At 46.3% G+C, this 18,034-nt stretch overlaps 1 protein-coding gene across 4 annotated transcripts in view; it reads right to left on the bottom strand.

Annotated features, from left to right (window-relative positions):
* Window positions 1-18,034, bottom strand: part of MAMDC2 (MAM domain containing 2) — a 317,683-nt gene that overhangs the window by 56,440 nt on the left and 243,209 nt on the right. For all 4 annotated transcript variants that reach the window (XM_042912057.1, XM_042912058.1, XM_042912060.1 and 1 more), the window contains 2 exons: window positions 10,784-11,040; window positions 6,912-7,005 (listed from right to left, as the gene is read on the bottom strand). In XM_042912057.1, coding sequence (XP_042767991.1) covers window positions 6,912-7,005; window positions 10,784-11,040 — 351 coding nt within the window. The remainder of the gene's footprint in view (window positions 1-6,911; window positions 7,006-10,783; window positions 11,041-18,034) is intronic.

Below are 18,034 nucleotides of genomic sequence, written 5' to 3'. Positions count from 1 at the left end.
CGGAATACATAAAACACACAAAAATATTTTTACCCTAATGGCATGCTGGCAGGTTAGCATCAAGCTAACATCTCAGCATGACAGGAAAATTGTTCTTTTCCTCCCTAAAGGGATGGAGAAAAGGAGCTCTGTTCACACTCTCTATAAAAAATAAAGAAGTACCACACTTCAAAAGACATTTCCTTTCATAATGTAAAGACTGGGAACAATTATTCACATAGTTCTTCACAATTCAAAATTCATTCATAGAAAATTAAAGAGAAAGAAAAAGATAAAGATTTTAAGGAATTCTTAATTTTTCTCTAAGACAGGTATTTTAGAAATTATATTTTCCAGAAATGATTTTCCTTTGTTGATCAATCTGTGTCACCAGCACAGCTGCTGTCTGTTGATAATTGATATTAGTCACAGGAGCTGATCTGCTTGAAGAAAATCATTGCTCAGTATAAATCACGAGGTTCAAAAAGTCACACCAGTTTCATCACCCATACTGCTATTATTTTGGCTTTTGCTGAATTCTGGTATCATTTACCCTGGTCTATAAATACCACCTCATTTCAGATTGCCTGGAGGGAATGAAACATAAAAGATTTCTGCTTTTTTGTGAATAACTTGGTACAGCAACAAGTGATTGTAAATTTCACTGTTCAGATCATCCGAGTCCAGAAGGGATGTGACTGTCACAGTTTGGGACACATTCAACATAGCCAACTGTGATCCTGTTCTGCAGGCTGACATAATACTGGTCTAAACTTTTAGGGCCAGAGAAAGAGGGCACTGTTTTGAATAAATGGGAAATTACCTCTAGAGAAACATTTGAATTCTGGGAGCAGTGACCTAATGAAACAGGGAGCTGTTTATGGACACTCACTATACTCTCAATTCCTGAATTCCCAAAGCAAGAGAGTTTAGCCCAGATTAAAGGGGATGAAAGACGTATGACCACCAAATACTACAAGGGTGCCGAGATTCAATCTTGGTCCAGGAAAACACATAGCATATAAATATAAATGGGAGGTGCCTGGGTGGCTCAGTTGGTTAAGTGTCCAACTTCAGCTCAGGTCATGGTCTCGTGGTTCGTGGGTTTGAGCCTTGCATTGGGCTTGCTGCTGTCAGCACAGAGCCCGCTTTGGATCCTCTGTCCCCCTCCCTTTCTGCCCCTCCCCACTCATTCTCTCTCTCTCTCTCTCTCTCTCTCTCTCTCTGTCTCTCCCTCCCTCCCTCCCCTCAAAAATAAACAAACATCAAGAAAAAAAAAAGACAGCATTGGGACAAGTGGTGAAATTAGTATGTGAATCATAGGTTAGTTGATAATACCTTATCAGTGCCAAATTTCCTGAACTTGTTATTAATGTTTACTGATTTTTGAGAGAGAGAGAGAGAGAACAAGCAGGGGAGGGGCAGAGAGAGATGGAGACAGAATCCCAAGCAGGCTTTACATTTGGGGCTTGAACCCATGAACCATGAGACCATGACCTGAACTGAAGTCAAGAGCCAGAGGCTTAACTGACTGAACCACCCAGGTGACCCCAAATTTCCTCAACTTTATAATTATCTGATAGCATGCTGGAAAACGTGCTGGGTTTTAGAAACTACACACTGAAGTATTTAGGGTAAGGGGCATAATGTTTACAACTTACTCTTACATGGTCAATAAAGCAAATGTGGCAAAATGTTAATTTGTAGATCTGGGTGAAGAGTACATGAGAGTTCTTTATAGTATTCTTGAAAATTAAAAAAAAAAAATTTTAATGTTTATTTTTGATAGGGACAGAGTGTGAGTGGGGGAGGGGCAGAGAGAGAGGGAGACACAGAATCCAAAGCAGGCTCCAGGCTCCGAGCTGTCAGCACAGATCCCCACGTGGGGCTCGAACGCACAAACCATGAGATCATGGCCTGAGCCAAAGTCGGACATGTAACTGAGCCACCCAGGCACCCCAATTCTTACAAATTTTATCTGAGTTTAAAATGATACTAAAATAAAGTTCTAAAAACTCTAAATTAAAAAAATAAGTGACCAAAACCACATTACAAACAAACAAACAAAAAAAGAAGATTAGGAATAAAACATTCCTGTATAATTGGATCCCAATGGTATCTCAGGAGACACACCCTGCCAAGTGTGCAAGGAAGGCATCCTGATGAGCCAGAGAGGAGATCAGGAAATAAAGGGCATTCTCAATGCTCTGTGACAGGTGGGCCTGCCCACACATTGCTAGGCCTGGCTCTGTGAGCATCTGGGAGTATCTTTAAGCCATGAAAATAAAGTCTTTGAAAAATGAGTATGATGTTCACACAGACAAGGATCCTCTGACACCAGCCCCCCCCCCCATGCAGATTTGAGACAAGGGGAGACCCCATATTGGTTAGTTACCCCCCTGCCACGTGGTAATGAAAAAGTAGATGAAAAGGCACAATCTACAGATGCCCATCTAGTTCAGAAAATGGTGTAGTGCTCCCAAAAGCCACACACAAAGAGAACAGCAGGTCAGTGAAATCACTCATCAGGAATATATCCCAAGGAATATCCCCCTGGGCAACCACAAGAGAATCATAACCCATTTATTAGGTGGGCATGAGAGGCAAGAGGTGGTATTAAAACTTAAAAGTAAGCATGGATCAGTTCACTCCATGGTGACACTGAGTCACGCAGAAAAGATTTTGCTGAGAATGCGATTATATTCCCTTGTTAAATACCTAGTCCTAGAAATAGATTTGTCTGGGGTCCTGAGAAGGTCTGATAAAAAGAAAATCTCAAAAGCATAACTGAAAGCCTAAATCTTTTTCACCCAGAATGTTGCTTCTGCTATGAGACAGTATCTAATTCCTGAAGACAGGGCCAGAGGGCCTGTTTGTGACCCCAAATGAGCTCACCAGAATCTGGGGTGGATGGAAAGCCTTTGCTTAAGGCTTGTTTCAGAGCATATGGGCTGAGTGGCCATCACAGTTGAACATTAATGACCTATTTGAAGTATAGGGAGGAATCACAGGCAGTTGGAAGCCCTTGAACATCAGTTGACCAGAGAGGAAGGAAGGAAGGAAGGAAGGAAGGAAGGAAGGAAGGAAGAAAGAAAGAGGAAGGAAGGAGGGAAGGAAGGAAGAAGGGAAGGAAGGAAGGAAGAAGGGAAGGAAGGAAGGAAGGAAGAAGGGAAGGAAGGAAGGAGGGAGGAAGGAAGGAGGAAGGGAAGGAAAGAAGAAGGGAAGGAAGGAGGGAAGGAAGGAAGGAAGGAAGGAAGGAGGGAGGGAAGGAAGAAGGGAAGGAAGGAAGGAAGGAGGGAAGGAAGGAGGGAAGGAAGGAAGGAGGGAAGGAAGGAAGGAAGGAAGGAGGAAGGGAAGGAAGGAAGAAGGGAAAGAAGGAAGGAAGGAAGGAAGGAAGGAAGGAAGAAGGGAAGGAAGGAAGGAAGTCCCCTTGAACAAGGTACCAAAAGGCATCATGATGTAAGATTTAGTTTATTACTTGCTTTATGACATTTGCACTTTTTAGAAATGAAAGGCTTTGAAGATATTCTAATCAGGTGGAAGGAGAAGCCATTGGTAGCATGTCTCATCCTTTCCCCTGCCCCATGAAGTTCATGGAGATAGACTCAGTATCAGCCCCAGACCTCTAAAAGCTCATCAGCAGCCTTTTAATCATCAGCCCCTGCAGTGCTAGAGAGATCTGGGGTGCAGCGTGGTCTGTAGGCTGCTACACTTGTACAGCAGTTTTATTTTAGCAGGAGCCAGCCCGAAAGTAGGCAGAGACAGCTCAGAGCTGGCTTGGAGACAGAGTGAGCGAGACCTGGCGCCAGGCTGAGGAGTCTTGAGGGAGTAGGGGCTGGGCCACTGACCAGGCTGTGGAGATGCTTGAGGTCTGAGCTAAGGCAACTGCAGCTGTAACCAAGGCAACCACCGGAGCCAGGTTTCCAATCAGACATCAAGTGAGCAGTGTGTTGTTGGTGAATGGGCCAAGCAGAAATCCTTTGAAGGGTACATCCATGAGTGTCAGGACCCTTCCAGTCCCGGAGCCAGATGGGTGGACCCTAGCCCAGGGAGGAGATTGGGCGTGTGTAAGGCAGAAGAGAGGGAGCTCTTAATTTGGGGTTGGGCACTGAGCCGGGATCCCTAGGAGTGGATGAAATCACCTGTTGGCCATTCAAGGATTTACAGCCTAAAAGGAGAGCTGATTCCTACCTTCTAGATGTTAGGCCAAACATGGTGGTGGATGGGGAGGTTGTGGGTGGAAAAGGCTTGGAAGGGAAGTGCCCTAACTCAACTAGGGGGCATGGGGAGTTGTCACTGTCCTCTGGCAGCATCCTGGGGGAATATGTGCGGAGCTACATGACTCTGGTGTTTAACACCTACGACACTGTGATGGGTCCTGGGTCTGGGAGACTGGATTAAATCTAAGCCCAACCAGATGGTGGGAATGAGATGTTTCATATGTTGAAATAATTCCTGTCTCAGCCTACTCAGGGAGAACGGGGAAGAAAATGCTAGATCCAGCTGGGAAAAGCAAGTCTGGAGCTAACCGAGATAAGGAAAAAAATGTTGGCACCTGTTATAAAACAGAAGGGCATAAACTATTTGTGAAATGTAAGATGAAGTATGGAAACTGGAGGGCTCAGCTTGTAAGACTCAGAATCTGGCCCACAGCTGCTGAATGAAAGGCATAAAGCAGGCTCCAGCTCACCCATTCACCAAGCTGGTGCCCTTTGCTGGTTCTCTAGTTTCAATCTGACTACTTTGTTCCCCAGGGAGTGGATGGGAGTATTTTGAAAATTCAATAAATAACATGAAGCCTCAAGGCCAAGCATTTTCTGTGTGCCATACTCTGCTCAGGCCTTCACGGACATTAACCTTCTCATCTTCCCAATGGTGTGGAACAGATTCTTCTACCCTTGCCCTATACATGTGGAAACGGAGGTTAATCAGACAGAGAGGTGAATCAACATGCCCAAGGTCACACAGTTTGTAAGCGGCAGAGTAGGGACACGAATCCAAAGTCCTGGCTCTGTAGCATAACACTGCGATCATGTAGTTAAACCATTTTAAAGAAAGTCGCTACGTTGGGAAGTTCTCAAGACCTATCAGAACCTTGGCTAACCTAATTACATGAAAATGTGAGTCGCCTGTGCTCCCTATGGAGGAGGTGTCTTTATGCGGGCTGAATCTTAGAGACTGAGGGGCCACGGGTGCTTTTAACAAATAGTCCTTATTTTGCTGAAATCTTTCTTTTCACCAGTCAGTGGGAAAGGGTTCACATAGATTCTGTATGTTTAAAAAAAAATTTTTTTTTTAATGCTTATTTTTGAGAGAGGCAGAGCGTGAGCTGGGGAGGGGCAGAGACAGAGGGAGACCCAGAATCCCAAGCAGGCTCCAGGCTCCGAGCTGTCAGCACAGAGCCCGACACGGGGCTCGAACTCACCAACTGTGAGACCGTGACCTGAGCCAAGGTTGAATGCTTAACCAACTGAGCCACCCAGGCACCCCAATTCTGTATTTTTTTTAAAAGGGAGAGTGTTTCCAAATATTACTTCTAAGATGGCTCAGTAGATACTGTTACCTCCCCCCCCCCCCACCTCTTCATCCCAACCTCTACTCCATGCAGGTATTGAATAAAAACCTCTTTTCCATATGTATAACTTGGAAATATAAAAGTTCAATGTAAATGCCTGGTGACAAAAAGGAAACTTTCTAAAAGTAATGACAAGAGATTATGAAACTACTATTAACATCACTGAAATATTAGCTGATGAGATTAGGGAACAGTCAGATTTGGAGAAGTAAAACAATGTTGGTGTCTGTTCTGTCCAATTTTAAAGACTCTTAAAAATCTTTGATTACAGTTTGTATTCAAACATTTTAATGAAAATATGTAAACATGTAAACCCTGTCTAGCTCAATCTGTTTCACTAGCTTCCCCCCACTTTTTAAAAATTAGAATTAGTAAAAAAAAAAAAATAGCATTTGGTTTTAGCACATTAGAGTGTTTCTCTCTAATTCTGGAATAACACTTCAGCTCAAGTAGAAAATATTATCTTTCTCAGTCGCCTTGCTGGTAGAATATATCTGAGACCATATGCAATCAGACACCAACTTTTATCTTAAGTGAAAGTCAGACTACAAAGGCCATGTTCAAAAATGTACTTCTCATGCTTCTAAACTCAGAAGGAAGGCTCATTAATAACATGGGACAACCGCTATCTCCCTGGGGTCTCTCAAAAAAAAAATTCCCTAAAAGGTAAGGTCCCCTGCATTTATCTGGGCCAGCATGAATACAGTGTCGTCCTTCTTACTCTAGGGCATTTTTTACCTTACTTTGAATCGATTTGTTTACCTCGTTCCCCAGAAAGTAAGAATTCCCTCTCTTTTCCAAACACCAAGTTTATGGAAATTATAAAACTGGCCACCATAAAAGAATGTGCAGACTTACTTAGAAAGAGAAGTTAAATTAAGTAGGTAACATTTAGCCCAAATGCTAACTGTATCCAACACCAACATCTTTAAACGTGAAGACATTTATAGGTTTTGGATACATAAAATTGGGAAGGATTTTTATAATTCTACTCCGTAGAGTTTGAGAGTTTTTTCCACCTACTTGGCCACCTGTATATGGATCTAAGCTATCCTTTAAAGAGAAAGATGGGGAGGAAATGTGTTTGTATTCTTTGATTTTCATTACCTAGTAGGTAGGGACGATGAAAGTTCCTTAACACCTGACAACTGCCCTGTGGGTTCAGAAAAATTAAATTCACACTGCGAGGTGGGGGAGAAAAGAGTAATGTAGCAGAAAAATGACTATTCAGTTAAGTAATTTTTTAAAGGAGGAGATCACAGGAGAGGTGAGGAAATTAGAATTAATTCAAGTCCTGACCACAGGTGTCTATCAGGAAAATTCCATATGTAAAGAGGAAGAAAAAGAGAATGCTTACCTGTCTGATTTTGGCAGTGAACAGGAGAGAAAGAAATATCATCCAGGGCAACATACCCTCCTTTAGGACCATTGAAAGCAACTTCAAAAATAACCTGCAGAGAAAAAGGATGTATTATTACAGGTTTACATATTTTCTGGTAGGCTTCAGAGCTCTTAACTGTGATTTAAAATGATGTGTCAATCAAGCCAGGTGATGGCAAGTTATAAGTACTGAGGAATCATGTTCCTAAATCTGAGGCAGCTGCTGTCTTGATCTCTAGTTTCTTTTAGGGAGAGGGAATCCTAAACCCTAAGTTGTATTTTATTGGTGGACTTGTCCCCCTCCCTTGAGTGTATATCGGTCTCTGACAGAACCGCTGAATTGACGATTTGTATTATGACCTTCAGTTAAAGAAACAACAGGCTACTCGCAGAAGGCTGGCTCGGTTCTCCCAATGCCCTTCCCACAGAACTAAGCCCCTCCAGGGCCCTTTCCCTTTTCACACATGCAACTCTGTGTGAGGGTTCTGGACAAAGATGCAGAATCAGAGATGATTATCTGTCAGCTAAGGCAAAATCAGGCCCCAAATTCTTTTTATTTTATTTTTTAAAATTTTATTTGAGAGAGAGAGCGTGAACGCATGCACGCACATGAGTGCGGGAGGGGCAGAGGGAGAGGCAGAATCTGAAACAGGCTTCATGCTCAGTGCAGAGCCCAATGTGGGGCTCAGTCCCATGACCCTGGGATCATGAACCTGAGCAGAGACCAAGAGTCGGATGCTCAACCGACTGAGCCACCCAGGTGGCCCAGGCCCCAAATTCTATGTATGGACGTTAGCATTTCAGCATGTCCAGGCACGTTCCAAGTGGTTAGAGAGAACATGAGGTTGTTAATGGGTCGAACCCTTCCATTTTCCGCCCTTTTCTGCCGCCCACTTCCACTCTGAGGTCAGTCGACTACCTTCTGCCTGTGACCATGGGGATCAGGTGTGGCGAGCACTGCGGGGGAAACTGCCCCAGGGTGTGGTCCACTCCGGTGAATTAACATGAGAAGATGCAGGGTTTGCAGGGCTTGAAATTCCAATGCCTTCAGGACCAGGCAGGTAACAGAAATACATGACGTGAGCTTAGTGAGACGCAGGAAGAAAGGGTGCAGAACGCATCCGGGAGAATGCAAGCCGGGTCTGAGGGGGGGTGGGGAGCTGCTACTCACTGCTGACGTGTGGGAGTCCTGCCTGAAGTGTCCGGACCTACCAAACTGGCAAGGGGATCTGGATCTCCAGATTTTTATTTGAAATCTTTGGATTTTTTCAATGTTGGCAATGAATTCAAACAGGCAAACAGACACCACTCTAGCGGCCAAGCAAATCGTTGTGGGCTAGATTTGACCCCTAGGCTTCTTAGTTCTCAACCTGTTCTAAAGAGAAGAGTGTCTCGGAGGCAGACAGACCAGAGTTCAAATCCCATTTCTGTCACTTATTAGCTGGGTGACCTTGAATATGTTGCTAACTCTTTCAAGGGCTTTCTTCTGTCATTTATAAAACAGACATAATACCTGCTACCTTATAGCACTACTGAGATTAAATGAGATAAGGTGTATAAGGCCCCTCGTATGCAGTCAGGTGCATATAGAACTCTGTACTTAATTCATGTCTATTTCTCCAGGTTGACCGACCCCCTCTTGAACTCATATTCAGGTTTGAGCCTCATTAGCCACTGATTAGCTCAAACAGGTTCCTTCCCTCCACCAGGTGTGAGTTTCTCCAGTTTTGAAAGAAAGAATGTGGACACGATGGTCGTGTTCAGCTTAACGACAACGGTCCTACAGACACCTGGATTCTGCACAATCTAAGAGGGGCCTTGGAAGCCTGTCGCTGGCAAAGGTCGAGGGGAGGCCGAGAACAAGAAGGGGACAGACGTGGATCAGTGGAAGGGGCAGTGGAGTCCACACACACAGCCCAGGTCCATGACATTTCATTTTCAGGGTGCTCGCTGATAAAGTGAACGACAGAGCTCGATCTTACTGGTGGAGGGAGAATATTTCTGATCAGAATTTGCGAATCATAGCCCATGTGCCGATGCGTTCTCTCTCGTTCAGAAAGGGGGTCTCGGGTGCTTGTTTTCCTTTCTAAGATCCGTTTGAGAAGACGGCGACATTAAATTCACTGATTTCTGCAGAGTGAGTCTCTTTTGCTGGCAATTACCAAGAGCAAACAGTAGCAGCATGAGTCAGACCTGCTGGAGCAAAATCACGCACCTGTGAACCAAAAGGGTACAAACTAAAGTGCAGTAGTGTCCAGAATTGTGACTTTTCAAGCACTGACGGGAAAAGAAAATCCAGCAGTCTCACTCACACAAATGCCGCCCAGGGAGTTTATGGTTGGATGGAAGGAGTTTGCAAAGAAACAGTCGTCACTGCGTGTGTGACTCATTTGACTTCAACAGAAGGAAAAATTTCTGAAACAGTATGTGCATTTCTTTTCCTCTTTGTAACTCAAACTCAGAAAATTTTCCACTGGGCTGCAAGAGTGGATCAAGGCTTCATCCGACTTTGGGATAGGAAATAGCACACGTCCTGCAAAAGGCAGTGTGTTCTCTCTGGAGCTGTGTGGGGGGACAGGAGAGGATCTGAAGGGGGTAAGGGGCGTGGCAGGCATGTCTTCAGTAGCTAGAACATGTCACAAACCAGTCCAGTCCCAAGCTCCAGTCTCTGAAGCTCCACATCAGGTGAGCAGATGGCACCACTAAAAAGCATGCAGGGAATAATCTACTTCTTCTGCACTTTAAAGGGGACTAGGGAAGATACTACAAAAAGCACAAAGCTAGGAAGGGGATATTAACAAACCTGCGGTAACTAAGACTCTAGGTACAGCTCCAAATCTGGAACCACAATGTTGCACCCACTGATTCTAGAAGCCCTGGGGCGGCGGGGGTGGGGGTGGGGGGGTGGTAGTGGTCCTCAGACAGGGCTGGGCCTCTGCCTTCAGCTCTAGGTCAGATTTCAGTCCAGAAGTTTCCTAAGTGCCTGGCACTCACCAGCTGTGTGACCCAGATAAAAAATATCAAACTGTTCGGACTCTCTCTTTTCTCCTTCCTTATCTATAATTTGGGGATAATCCTATCTCCTCTGGAGTGTTTCAAGTACCGGAACACATACATAAATATAAATAATGTATGTGCTTCAAAAGAAGGTCTGCAAGGACGAACACCAGAATGTTAGTGTTGTCATCCTTGTAGGGTTAGCCTGGGGGGTTTTGGTTTTGCTTTCCTGAAGTTTCTAATTCTTCTGCATTGGATATTTATCACTCGTGCAGCTACAAAAGTTTTAAAACTAAAGTACCAAGGCTTGTTTCAAATTGGGGCCACGATCATAAATCTATTTCTAATTTTGATGACATTACTTATACCGTCAAGGAGGAAGGAAGAAAATAAGTTGGCTTCTCTCTCTCTCTCTCTCTCTCTCAAGACTCTTCACTCAAGTAAGGGGAAGCTTCCTCCCTGCTCACAGGAATGGAAAGTCAAGGGTGGGTTTCACTCAGAGGACATTCATCTCTTTGGAACTCACCAAGACCACAGAGCGAGGTTCCGAGGGGAAGTGGGCTCAAGAAATGGAGTTGATTGACTGGCTTTTTCTCTATCTGTCCTTAAGAACAGTCTTGGTAGGAAGTGAAGATGACCAAGCAGGAAGACGGAGGAAGAGGGAAGAGAGGAGAGAGAGGAAGAGGGAAAAGTAAGGGGAAAGCAGAGGGGGCCAAAGAAGGGAAAAGGTAGACGGACACGCACGGAGAAGAACGGACGAACGTGGCCGCTGGTGTCGCCCGATCGCCAGGCCTGTGCGCCTGCGCAGAGCAGTGCGGCCAGGGCCCACGTGGACACACCTGGCGGACCTACCTCCATGGGGTACGGCGCGCTGAACTCCACCTCAGCAAGATTCCACACACCATTCCCTGGCTTGTCCATTTTCCAGATTTCCTCGTAAAGGCCAGCCCCATCCCGAGTGTAGAGGGAGAAGATATTGTCATTCCCCTGCTGGAGTTGGTAATAAAACGACAGGCAGCCGGACATGGGGGCCGTGGTCATCGGGGAGATGAGTTGCGCCACCTCCTGGAAGTGCTTGACGTAAACCGAGTCCACGTACATGTAGTGGCCTGAAAACCACACAGACGACACACTGCGTTAAGACAGGCCTGGCGGGTGGGGGTGGGGGGAAGCGGAGGGGGGTTTCAGAGGACGCGAGACGATTCTGGCCGCGAGAAGTGTGGCCGCGAGCGGGTGGGTGTGGCGGCTGGGGAGGGGGTGGGGGCAGGGGGAGCGCGAGGAGCTCCACGTGCTCTGCCAAGGACGGGACCACACCCACCCTGTCTCTTTGCCTCACTTTCGGTTGAAGTGAAATACACACATAAAAGGTAGAAGCGTCAGCTGCAAAGTGCTGGAATGTTCGGGAGCTGAACACAGCTGTGGAAAGAAACAGAACATTACCCCGGGAGGCCCCCCCCCTCTCCCAGGCTTTCTGTTGAGTTCCCAGATTTCTAAGAACATGCCAGGCATACCATCTGTTCCTTCAGGGGCACAGGGGGCCCCTTCTGTACATCTTTACAATATACACAAAATGTCATGGAGTCTTTTTGGAGAGAAACTAAGATTTTGACTTCAGACGAGATTACAAATTGTGCCTAACAGAACATGTAGACAGGGGTGGGATTCGGCTGGTGGGGCTTGGGACACCACTCTTGGCGAGGCCTTGGGGGACTCTGACCTCCGTCAGAGGCATTTTGTGAAACAGAGAAACCGGGAAGCAGAAGGGGGCGGGGAGCCTGGATCTGGCCCTGAAGAGACCTGAGGTTGAGTCCTGCTGGGACCTCATGCAAGTTACTAAACATCTCTGGGCTTCAGTGTCCTGATCTCTACAGTGAGAACCACATACTCCCCTCCCGGGGCTGATATGAGCATTAAACGCGATTATGTTCGTGAAGTGCTTACCATGGGCTGGCACGTTGTAATTGCCTAACACAATTATAATGAAAGGAATGTCATTAATGATTCTGGTACCATGCCTTCCCCATTGTCTGTTTTGTGTAGAGGGTGGTTGTTATTATTAGCGATTTAAGCTGCAATGATGGAGGAGGGCAATGCAATGTAGCTTCAACAGAATGACCTTTTGTATTTATGAGTTCAGAACAATTACAGCTTAATATCTTTCTTTTAGTACATGGTGACTATTAACAATACTTCCTTTCATCCTCAGCAGCAAGGGGATTAGGAAGAATATAGACCATCATACACCGGATACTTGCTTTGCTTCTAGACCACCACCCGGTGTGCAACAGGCCCCCAACAAATGATTATTCAAAGCACAGATCCAGCCTCAGAAAGCTTCTCACTCAACAGGGCAGAGGGGACAGGTGGATACATCAGGGCTTGCTTTCTCCCGGCAGCAAATTGCTCAACCCCCTGAATCATCTCCCTTGTTGAACTAGAATTTCTCTCGGCATCTTGCCAGGCCGTGCAACTGTGAACAAATGGCGATCACAAACTCAGATGACCGGAGGGACCAGCCAGATCAAGTATACAAACTGAAGTGGAGCGGGTCAGGGAGAAAACAGAGTGATCAATTAGTTGCCAACATTTGAAATCCTGTTTCATCAGCAACGAGAAACGGAAATCAAGCTCCTCTAGAAATACATCAGAAAATGTGATAGCGCTGAGCCCATATTCTCGCGCTGCAGCAAGCCCCTGGGGTAAGGAGTGGCGGCCCCTCGCAAGGGCCTGTGTTCTCTGGTCCCAAGACTGACTGCATCCTTCCCTTTGCTACCAGCTGATGCCCCGACATCCAGGCTGGGGCCTCAGGCTTTTCCCACTGAAGCTCAAAGTCTAAACGTTCATAGAAAACCTATCCATCTGAAAATGATACCCCAGTATTAGTTTGCTAGTGTTGCTATAATACAGTGGCACAAATCGGGTGGCTTACACAATGGAAATATATATGTTTTTCCCAGCTCTGGAGGCTAGAAGTCTCAGATGAAGGTGTGGGCAGGACTGGCTCCTTCCCAGGGCCGTGGAGAATCTGTTCCACGCCCCTGCCCCAGCGTTGGGTGGTTGACTGGCAATCTTTGGCCTTCCTTGGCTGATAGATCTCTGCCTTCATAGTCATGTGGTGTTCTCCCTTTGTCCAGGTCTCTCTCCCTGTCTGCCTCCCCCTCACTTTTATGAAGACACCAGTCATGCTGGATTAGGGACCTACTTCAGTATGACCTCATCTTAACTAATTATATCTGCAGCAACCCTGCTGCCAAATAAGGTCACACTCTGAAGTGCTGGGAGTTAGGACTTCACCATATGGTTTTGAGGAAATACAATTCAACCCATAACATCCACCGCCACAATTTTTTAAACCTTGTACATGCCAAATAAACATATCTGTGGGCTGGAAACAGCTGATGGGCTCCCACTTTGCTGACTCTGGGATGTGATTTTATTGTATTTTATTGTATTTTATTGTATTTTATTGTATTTTATTGTATTTTAATTTAATTTAATTTAATTTAATTAATTTAATTTTAGAGTTTATTTTGAGAGAGAGAGTGAACGAGCTAGTGAGAGTTGGGGGGGCACAGAGAGAGGGAGAGAGAGAATCCCAATCAGGCTCTGCGTCGTCAGCACAGAGCCCGACTCGGGGCTCGAACCCACGAACCAAGATCATCACCTGAGCCGAAATCAAGAGTCGGACGCTTAACTGACTGAGCCACCTAGGCACCCCTGGGAAGGGATTTTAAAGGAAGAATCAGAATGTCAGACTAAACAGAATCAGAGAAATGTCTGAACCGGAAGGAAGGCCATGGCCCCCCATCCTAAGCCCCAGTGCCCCCTGCAGCGCTGTGGGGGGCCAGCCAGCCTCAGCTAGAATACTTTCCTCACAGAGAGCACGTGTGACCAGCTAGTCTCTGTAACACACCTTTGCTCACTGATGACTCTTGTGTCAAAGGCAGAGAGGAAATATTTCATGCCCTTTGAAACAGGTCTTCTAATGAAACAGAATCCCCTTCCATGATATATGCCGGTATAGGGGTGCGGGCCTGGCGGGAGGAGAGACCTAACACTTTGTTTCCCTGGGACTTCATTGTAGGGGCCTCTCTTTCTCTCTCTGCCTCCCCCCCAAATAAAAAAATAAACTTAAAAGATATTACACATTATATTTTATGACTGCATTGGTATAAAGATGAACATAATTTAGGCAGATTTATTATTATATTTGTTGCTATCACATTCATTTTTTTCTCTTCTGATTTTAGAATAAATAGAGTGAAAACATTCTCATGGATCCCTAAAAATGTCCCTGCTCCTAGGCACAGTGACTACTGTGCCTAACGGGTACGGTGACCGGGGCCCCAGCTACTCCAGCTCGCTCCCCCTTATCCTTCACAGCCATCACAACTCCTCCCCAGCTAATCCACACTTAGCGTCTTCTTCTTGGAGGACCCAAACCCACACAGCCCTGAAGAGGGAAATCATTCCCCTCGAGGGTGAGGAGCGTCTCCAAGGCCTCCAGGAGACTCTCGGTGAATCCAGGAGACCTCACAATCCACTTCCAAGCGTTCTTTCTACTTGTGGAGCTCACGGTAACCGATTTAGAGGAATGTCTCCCACCCAGTCCCACTGTGAATCTATTTTCCTCACAGTTGACAGGTCTCTGATAGCTTTCTTCTTCTTCTTTTTAATGTTTAGTTATTATCTTTGAGAGAGAGAGAGAGAGAGAGAGAGAGAGCACACACGCACACGGGGCTCACAGACTGTGAGTTCATGACCTGAGCTGAAGTCTGACACTCAGTCGACTGAGCCACCGAGGGCGCCCCTGATAATCTTCTTTAAAGGCTAGTTACTCACCTGCTGTGTGCACAATATTTTAAGCCCTGGGTTTGCTGTTAAAGTGCTTCATTAACAACTCATGTACAAGACACTCAGCTGAGTGAGCCACAGTCACATTTCGGATCCAAATACCATCCGGTAAACACAATGTGATGTGCCCACAGTGAGTCAGAGAGGCTGCTGGTACTAAGACCAGGACTGCTGACACGGAGTCTCCTACGGAGCCGCTAGACTAGACCACATTCTGCTGCCCTCCCCGCCCTCCCCTCCGTCATTCAGTTGTTGCCAAAGTTGGGTACTATTTACTGACAATCTGAGAAAGACTGTTTCTCACTGGGAAACAAAAGGTACCTGGCTCATCATAAGTTTATCATCTCAGTCGAAGGGTGGGGATAGTCCAGAAGTCACCAGGTGTTTGCCCCAGGAGGCCAGGCTCAGGGTGTATCATCCTTCCTACCCTGAGGAAGAGCAAATGTTTGGGTGAATGCAGGCACCATTTTGTGTACCCTTCTGAGGAATGGAATGAAGAAGGTATTCTTGGAAAATTATGTCTCTGGTGGCTGGTATTATGAGAATTTTCCTGCCCAGTTTAATCAGGCCAGCCCTTCTATCTGGCCCGGGGTTCCTAGGGCCTCCAGAGAATACCTAGGAGAGGCAATTTTATCAGATCCTTTAAGGGTGAGAAGGTTGTAACTAGGTACTGATAGACCCTAGGTGTACAGACCCTGTAACTAACCAAATCACTGGGGATCCTGCAGGCCAGGCAGATTTTTAAGTATTCAAACTTTTACTGGGTATGAAAGAGTCCACAAAGGGGCCATGAGTTCTCCATACAATTGAAACTTGAGAAGGTCACTGCTACCCCCTAAAGTCATTGTTGCTTTGCCACACTCAGACTGCAAGCCAGTCTATCCTTCCCTAATTCTGGTTTATACACAAAGAGGCTGCAGCTTCTAGGGAAAAAAAACAATTTCTAATTCTGTCAAAAGATCACAATCTTGGTGATGCCAGCCAAAGTCCCCCTCTGAGATCACGCTCTTAGTGAAGGCACACATATCCTTGCTTTAAGTGTACTTTCTTCCTTTTATGCAGCATCCCTCTGTATATTAGCTCAGCAGCCCATGTGGAACCAGTGGCCCCTGAGAGGTAGCCATTTTCCCTTGAATTAGGAAAAAAAAAAACAACCTTGAGGGCAGTTCCTGAACTTTTATTTTCAAACAGTCTGGCTAACCAGCATGCCATAAAAATTGCCCTTGGCTTGGCTCCAATGCCAAGGCCTCTGACTCAGCTGTGATTCTGCCTTGTTGGCCATATTTGTGCCCCAGTCGCGGCGTCTGTAACCATGTCATGTTGTCTGGACAGGCTGTCTCCTGGGTAAGGGGGAGAGCGTGGTCTGAAGAAACCCAAGCCAGCTGGAAACACCCACTGGTCTGCTTCCACTGTGAGGAGAGAGCACCCGGAGACAGGAAGTTATCATGCCTGCTCTCCCCGTCTACGAATCCAACATTGATCTTCACGGGTCCTTGGTTGCAAAGGTTTGGGTAAGTTTTACTATATTAGAGTCAGACGCTAGTCTTTCGATACAGCTTCCAGAGATAACGCAAGTGTAATAAATGAGTATGAAGTGGGATGTCGCCCAGTCTCTGCTCAGACTTCAGTGCCAAGAACAATGGGTGACAAGTACCTTGATTCTATGGTGTCAGAATAGGCTCCTTTTTGGTATCCCTGGCATCTAAGGAGGCACCACCAGATTTATTCCGTCCCTCCCCTCCAGCCTGAATATACGAGGCCAGAGGAGGATGGGAGGGGTCACAGACAGAGTCTCTTTGAAGACAGGTGTCCCGGAGCTAGCCTGTCATGTGTTTTATTTTGACTTCTGAAGGGAAGGGCAAGGGATTGCTTCCCCTTTCTTGTCTTGGTCCAAGAGATGGAGATCTCGGAGAGAGAGCAAAAGAGGGGAACTACCGTCCAGCCTCACCCCTGACCCGTGCTTGCTCCTGGTTCTTGTATTGCCCCGCACCTCAGCAAGAAGGTGCTCAGAGTTCTTGGGAGAACTCGATCAGTGATAACTGGGGTTTGTGGGGTACAGAGGCTGGCACCTGACTCTTGACAGATACACCTAAGGGCGAGATGTCTGCGGACAGAGTGGAGAGAAAGGACTTGGTTGCCAGCGCGCTCTAACTTCCGGAGTTTGGTGGGGCAAAGATATGAATCTTGCCTTAGCCTAACTGGGTGACTCAGAAGGCGCTGGGTTAGAATGTCTTGAAAGGAACTGGTCTCAAAAGGATTGTACGCAGGGTGGTAACTCCAACAGACGGGGGCTGGGGGAGGGGGGTGTGTACCATGGCCTACAGGTGCCAAAGGGGATTCCTAGATGGCAGCCAGCGAGTGTGTCACCTCTGTCTGGGAATAGTGAAGTGGGATTCCCCACTGGCAGTGAGAGGAATGGGCAGCATCGGTCACTGAAAATCCTCTGTCCCCTGCCTTTCCTTTTCTGTTGCCCTGTCACACCTCCTCTAAACCCGGAGGGGCCAAGGCAGCACAGTGAGAGGGAGAAGAGGAGGGAAGAGCAACGGAAGTATGAGGAAATGAAGCACAAACCCTTCTCTCTATGGTGCTACCGCGCTTTGGTCTGGGGGGAGATTTGAGTCGGGTGAGATGCTGGAGTTTTGACTGGACCGAACTTAACTCTTGAAGAGGAGGCTGTTAGTGAATACTTGAAAGAGACCAGGAAGCTAAGGGAAGTCATCCAAGGGCAGGGAAAGGCGAATGAGCAGAGCTCACACAAAGGCAGGGGTGAGAAAATTAACAAAGCTGCTTCCCTACTGAGAGATTAGGCAGGGAACCAATGGATCAATGCAGAGAGTAAATGGGTCACACCATTAAGATGATGCTTCAGCTCAGTCTGAACTGAAAGGAAAAAAGGGGGCCATGAATTATAAAAAGATGATCCATCCATCTCAAGGTCTTGAAGGTCATTCTGACCTTAATTTAGGTTTTGAAACCTTGCTCAGCTCCTAGAGTAGCACTACGTATGATTTTTAAAATCTTAGCAAAGGTCGCCTGGGAGGCTCAGTCAGTGATTGACTTCGACTCAGGTCACGATCTCATGGTTTGTGGGTTTGAGCCCCACATCAGGCTCTGTGCTGACAGCTCAGAGCCTAGAGCCTGCTTCAGATTCTGTGTCTCCCTCACTCTCTGCCCCTCGCCCCCTCTCAAAAAATAAACGTTAAATTTTTTTAAAAAAAATCTCAGCAAATGGAAAACAGTATGGAGTTT

The sequence above is a fragment of the Panthera leo genome, chromosome D4, assembly GCF_018350215.1.
Source record: "Panthera leo isolate Ple1 chromosome D4, P.leo_Ple1_pat1.1, whole genome shotgun sequence".
NCBI classification, from domain to species: Eukaryota; Metazoa; Chordata; class Mammalia; order Carnivora; family Felidae; genus Panthera; species Panthera leo.
This window is presented reverse-complemented; position numbering and strand designations above follow the sequence as displayed.